The 7,134-nt window shown below is 32.0% G+C and overlaps 1 protein-coding gene across 1 annotated transcript in view; it reads left to right on the top strand.

Moving 5' to 3' along the window:
* Positions 1-3,469, top strand: part of LOC119830535 (pancreatic lipase-related protein 2-like) — a 4,605-nt gene extending 1,136 nt beyond the window's left edge. Inside the window, exons 2-6 of the mRNA XM_038353593.1 lie at positions 680-851; positions 943-1,195; positions 1,828-1,975; positions 2,215-2,406; positions 3,222-3,469. Of these exons, the coding sequence (XP_038209521.1) occupies positions 680-851; positions 943-1,195; positions 1,828-1,975; positions 2,215-2,406; positions 3,222-3,406 (950 nt within the window). The 3' untranslated portion in view covers positions 3,407-3,469. The remainder of the gene's footprint in view (positions 1-679; positions 852-942; positions 1,196-1,827; positions 1,976-2,214; positions 2,407-3,221) is intronic.
* Positions 3,470-7,134: the final 3,665 nt, after the last annotated feature.

The following is a 7,134-nucleotide window of genomic DNA, read 5'->3' on the forward strand; positions in this document are numbered from 1 at the left end:
AAAAAAAAAAAAAAAAAAAAAAGAGAGATTACAATGTAGCTGCATATATAATCTGTCACAGATTGAACAGGCCAACGATGTACCACAAATATTTCAAATTAATGTTATTATTATAACATAATACTATCGATGGTTTCTCAACCGAATATTGCTTATTCTTCATTATTTGCAAACATAAACACATGCCAAATGTCCAGTGAAGACTTAATAGAAGCAAATGACCTTTTAAGAAACATTACAAAGGTGAAAATCAATTAAAAACACTTAAAATTTGCAGCGAGATAAGCGAGAATGGCATAACTTAAAATCGTTTAACTTAATAGCTCATTTATTAACACCGAATAATCTTAGTTAAAAATAACATAATCCGTAAAATTAGTTTCTATTTTCACTTAAATTAACGAAACCACTGGAGTGCTACAATGTTTTAGTTCAGTATTTGTACCAAGAACAATGTTACTAATCATATTTCACATTTGGGGAATTTTACACTGCAAGTATATTTTTACTACTTACTTTATTGTTATATTCTTGGTATATCTACAAGGTACTTTTAACAAACAGGAGTACATTATAACTCCGAGATGGGAAAAAAACATATGGAGAAATGCTATCCTTCTATTCATTTTGTTATTACTCGGTGATATATTTGATTAAATTTAACATTCACCTTCTACAGCTATCCATGCATTCATTCCAAATGGACAAATTGGCACTGATTGGACTGTATTTCCTGATGAGAATGGTATACTCCAGATTATCGACTTGAAGATTGATAGTGAAAAATTCCAGTATATATCCGAAGTTGCGAATTATTATATAAGAAAAACCAGATTTTGGCTGTACACTAGGTAGATTTTATCAGCAATTTATCAATAAATTATTTACTAAATAAATAAACTAAGAAACATCCAACTTATTAGTGCATGTAAATTATTTTAGTGATAACAAAAACCAGTATGAAGAACTGTTCATTGATAGCAGGCCTCATAACAAGACGCATTTTAAACCGGATAGGCCTGTTATAATGGTAACTCATGGATGGATTCACAGTGGACATTCACCATCTGCTCAGTATATTAAAAATGAATATTTGAAGAAAATGGATGTCAATGTGATTGTTGTGGACTGGCATCTGGCATCCAGGACATCTTATTTGATGGCTTCTTTTCTGACCGCGATTGTGGGTGAAGATGTAAGAATTTAATTGTCTGTTTAACCATAAGACCAGTACAGATATATTTTTAAACACAAATTTAAAACATGTTCTTATGATCAATTTCGATAATGTGTGAAAATAGAGGGGAAATGTTTTTTCTGGAAGTTAGGTAAGAACTTTCCATTTCAGGCCCTAAACACATTGTTATTATTTAAAGGTTTCTAGTAGTTAATTTTTATACCGTTTTAATACCTTAATACCTCCCTTCCTACCCTATTTCCTGACCTCAGATCCACCGTTATTTATTTTTCCTTAAATTTTTGTAATATTCTCTTCGTTTTCAATTTGTTTTCATTCTACTACAATATTGTTATGTTTTTTTTACAATTTTCAACGCTATCTGGTCTAAATCGCTTTTAAAAAGGTTTTTAAGTTTAATACGGATTTGACCATTTGACCATTTCGTCCAATAGCCGCAGTATTTGTAGATTTTCTATCCCTTGAGCCAGCTAATCAATTGACAATCTCTTACAATAAGGGTAATTAACAGTATTGTAAGGACAAAATTGCTACTGTAGCATAATGCTTATTCAAATTTAGTGCCTAGCTAATTTGAACGAGACAATGATAAAATCGTATTGTACGCATTTAACTAGATTGTTTCTCAGATAAACGACATGGTGCGCACTCTTATAAAGGAATACGATTTCGATATAAATGATTTACATTTAATTGGGCACAGCTTGGGAGCGCACGTTGTTGGAAGGGCTGGAAATGCTCTGAAGCGACATAAAGTGATTGTTCCTCGAATAACAGGTGAGTTGTATTTTCAGCAGCAATTTATAAACGAAACAATATGAGTTTTGAAGTTGTTTATATTTATTAAAATAAAAAAAACTTTTTAAAATTATGAATTAAAACGTTCATACTAGTTGATAGAGCTAAATTGGCAAACGCGATCGATATTCGTCGATAATAATCAAATAAATTTGAATACATACCGGCATTACAGAATGTTCTAATGCGAAAATCATGTGAGAATTGATAAATTTCAGGTTTGGATCCCGCCCGCCCATTGTTTGAATTTCCGAGGGTATTTAATGCCATTAGCAAAAATAACGCTTATTTCGTCGATATTATTCATACTAATGTTGGCGTGTTTGGATTTATCAAAGATATAGGACACGCTGATTTTTACCCAAACGGTGGATTTAAGCAAAATCATTGTAGACATCCTGACATGCAGTGTAAGTAATTGTTATAGCATTAAATATAGCTATTTTCATCTTTAAATAGGGTACCGATCGATATTAAAATATCAACTTCCTCCTGTCAGCATGACAGATTTGGTAGTCTGCTAAACAATTATAATCAATGATGTTCCATTGAAACGAATCCAATCGAATTCCAACTAAATAAATAGGAAATATATGCAATGGGATATTTTTTCGTTGGTAACACTGAAAGTTGTTTACAATTCATGGTTTATATACTGGTAATTACAATTCATATACGATACTTTTATGACTACGATTCAGTTTTTGAAGAATAAGTTTTGTTACAAATATAATGATAATTGGATTGTAATGGACTATCAATGAAATCGTAACGGTGTGTCATTTTATATATTTATTTATTTAACACAATTTTTTTTTTTTTGCAAATATAAAAAAAATCAGTCTTATATAGTACTTAAAGCGACCTTATCGCTTATCAGCGATCTCTTCTAGGCCACCAAAGGTAGAGGTTAATGACAAATGGAAAATAAATTTTACTAAAATAGCAAACTTGGTCCCCTGATTCAACATGAAGGACATACATAATGAACGTCCTCGCTCCTTCTCGGAGTTCAAACGAAGGCTTCTGAACAGCTGTCAGATCAAACAACAGCTTACCTCCATCTAAAAGATGACATCATCTTCATCAAACAGAATATGTACCCTACATTATTGTTCATGTACTTATAAGAAACAATTTAACTTATTCGTGGTTTTTGTTAATTGTCTAAGGGTGTTTTTTCTTCAGTTTACGTTTTTTAATATGTCTAATGTTATATTTTTAGTTGACTCCGACCATAATTGCGCATGGGTATATTATGGAGAATCTATTAATTCTGAAATATTTGTATCACATCGATGTCCCTCCTATGACGACTTTAATAAACGCAAGTGTAATGATATACAATATATGGGTTCACCTTGCGATTCTACAGCGCGTGGGAAATATTATCTAAATGTGACAAAATAAGCAATTACAAAGCGTTTTTTTTTTGTAAATGTTAATTGTGTTTAATATATGTTCGTGATATTTTGAAACTGCATGTAATTTTTTTGTTTTACAAAAACATATCTTTTTTAATTGGAGAGAACAGTTCCTTTTCCATGTCTTGACCTATTATAATAGGTCACAAACAGCATCATACATTACGATTATAATTGAAATATCAATTCATCAAGACATCCTTCATGTGTTATTATTGTTTAACTATTTCAAAAACTGTTTTCCATAATACAGCAGTTTCCTACCTACAACGTTATCTCTATGCAGGTGATACAAGCGACTGTAATGACAAACACTAATGAAATGATAGCCTGATTAATGAACCGAAACCATTTCATTTAAGCACACCATCGTCGTGACGGCCATCATTTGGATTAATGTCGTCATTACTGGCAGCATCTGCGCTGAAATTACAGTTTATTGGACTGCGTTGGCGTCATTATCATTCCAATTATATTTTATTATTCCCTGAAAGCATGATCATTCGACTGAATAGCGTACGTGATTTCGAATGATGCAATTATTAAATAGGACAAGCATAAAGTAGCAATATTCGTTTAAATTGTAAATGAACACAAAAAACATATTTGATTTATATAGCGGAAAAGTACAAAACAATATAAGTTAATCGGAATCCAATGTTTTCTTACGATCGTAATTCTTCAAAGTTTTCGCCGATCAACTTTATTCACGAAAGTCGTGGATAAACAAAGTGACAGATTGTCGTGAAGAGCAATCACAGGATCGCTCGAAAACTTTGACGCTTAAAATTATCGCGTACGAAATATTTCAGCAACTTTTGATGGAAACAGTGCCGGGGGCGAGTATCGAGAGAACTTGTGAAAAGAAAGTTACCGACGACCTTCTCACAGATCCACAGTCTCTACATAACGCCGTGCCGTACGGCCATAAACATTTCGTCCCCGGCTATTTCGTTTTATGTTTATATATAACGTCAACGCAAGTCCAACATTAACTATAAGTGTACGGGCTGTATTTGTGCCTATATGAGTAATATTGTTGTTAATTTTTTTTAAACCCTGAGCTGTAAAGATACCAAGTACATTATCATCAGATATTAATAAGCCAAACATATATGGGCAATAAGTTAACAATTTTCATTGTGAGAAGTGAACCTATCAACCAATTTCAACACTTTTAAATGATGGATCTGTCCTGGGCTTAAGCTCAAATATTTCAAAAATTACTAGAGCATTTTTAAATAAGAAAAGTAAATTTATAGAAAGCATTTACTAATTTTACAGGAAAAGATCAAAAGTAATAGCAAATATTTCAAAAGTTGTAAGATTATGTAAGAAGCTTTGAGGCCAGTTTACTAAGTCCCCGGCCGTTAAAACTCTCAACTCGAACTCCACATTCACAATGCCTTCCGCCCCTTAAATCTCCATCACTTAAGTATGATCAACGCTTTGCTTTATGCATATTTTATAAAGCAATTTTAACAAAATGATTTAAAGCTGTTAATTTAAATAATTGGTATTGTACCATTTACTCCAGATAATGATTTATACATATACAAGCGCAACAGTTCCTCAAAACTTGATTTAAAGAAATCTATTTCCTTCCGTCACTCTGTCTAGAACTTGTTACTTTGTATCCGAGTACTTACCAACAATATTCGTTAAAACAAAATTTATTGACATGATTCTCGTCAAGCACGATATTAGTCCAATACAAAAGAATACTGATATATCTAATTTACACGAAAAATGTGTGTTACTACAATTTATCTGATATCTAGGTAATTGGAATTGGATAGAGAAATTTATCATGCGTCCCGTTGAAGTCTGTGAATTCGTTGAAAACAATTTATCAAAAGGACAATCTCGGTGAGTGAAAGCGAATTCAGCGGGGCTATTCCTTGGCCGAGATAGCCCTTTGTTAGTGAGAACCGCCGCCAGCGCAACCCTAATTGATATCAATTACTCCCCGAAATCTCTTCGAACGGGGACTATAAATGTTCCCGCCTTCTGAATCTTAATAGAGCTTGTAATAAGTTGTAATATTTCAAAAGTTTGAACATTAGAACTCGAATCAAATTTTATTTTGAATCGAAAAACTATATAAAATGCTGTGAGCATACACCGTTTCTTGTTTACGTGTACTATGAAGGTACTTCAGTGAAATGCCAGTGCTAGCAAATATTGAAATATCTAACATGCTCCTAAATTTCTTCAGACTAAAATCTTGTGGTAACAGCAGGTTATATATATATAACCTAGTATAGTATTATGTTATCTGTGATCAAAACTTATCTTTTAATACGAACTGTAAATTACCCAAATAATAATTCTTGCAAAAATTAGTCTTTATCAAACTTTTAGAAAAAAACGTTCTAATGAGTTTATTTTGACATTTATAGAAGTATCATTTATATGATTATTCAAATCGATATTTTGGATTTCAATCTCTTGTTGTGTTATAAAAAAATTATTACAATCTGTAAGTAATTTACATATATGAAAGTCTGCCCTGCAACTATTGGTAAATAACCAAGTCAAACGACAAATAGTCAGCAAGAACATAGGCAAGTAATAGGGTCGATAGAATTAATTTTTATTGTTTTTGAAAGATTTGGTTCTTTATACCATTTAATAAGAATATATTATAAAATATTATTAATATTGTAAACGCGAAAAACACTGAGCGGTTTTAATGAGACTCAGCAATGGTGTAGCTAATGTACCAGAATTACATAAGCTATACAAGAATTTGCCATGCCTGCGGTTAGAACCGAGCGGCATGGCTAGTTATTTATATAAGTTTCTAAACACTTGAGCTACGCCTACGGAGTCGTATGACATAGGTATATTATATAATAATAACAAAGCTCACCTACTTCCCTTGCGCGCTACAATTCATACTATTAATTAGATGAGTTACCTAACATATTATAATCTAATGTATTTTCCAGCAGTTTCAAATTAATGACATTGTTATATGTTGGGATCCGTTTTAGTGCATACGTATCAAGGACACCCTTATTATGTGCTTCAGTGTTTGTAATTTTAAACCCTATTTAACAATGCCCAAGGTGGCCATTACTTTTCATGAGTATGATATTATTAGTAAAATATAATTTTAATCAATATCCGACGTCTCCAGGCAATAATAATATCAATATGATAGGAACTAATCACTTAAACGTATTAGTCTCTCACGGGAAATGGTACCGAGTTGCGCTTTGTCTTAGCAAATTCCAAACTATCGCTAACTCAGATAATGCAGATAATCTTCTAATCTCAAACTAATTGAATAGATTAGACGTCAGCACGATCGTTTACCTAACTCTTGTTCATTATGAGGCTACACGAACAATGATTGATTCACTGCTCGTGAAGCCATAGTCCCAAACCAATGCATAGTTGGTACGCACGGGCGGGAGCATTGTAATAATCTACCTTATAGTTTTTTTAGAGAAGGAGTGCAAACTTAGTTTATCATTTAAATGATAAAAGAAGGCAAAATAGTTTCGCCGTGGCAGCAAATATTTTTTTTATATAATGTATAATAGAAATACTTCAAATCATCACTACCATGCATTTGAGACACACACGCGCATAATATTTTATTCATGGTTAAGGTGAATTTAGTAGGTAGATATATACCTAGTCTTGCCATAAATATTGTAATAAAGAAAAAAGAAAATTGTTAACTGCAAATAACATTTATTA

The sequence above is a fragment of the Zerene cesonia genome, chromosome 11 (genome assembly GCF_012273895.1).
Source record: "Zerene cesonia ecotype Mississippi chromosome 11, Zerene_cesonia_1.1, whole genome shotgun sequence".
Classification (NCBI taxonomy): domain Eukaryota; kingdom Metazoa; phylum Arthropoda; class Insecta; order Lepidoptera; family Pieridae; genus Zerene; species Zerene cesonia.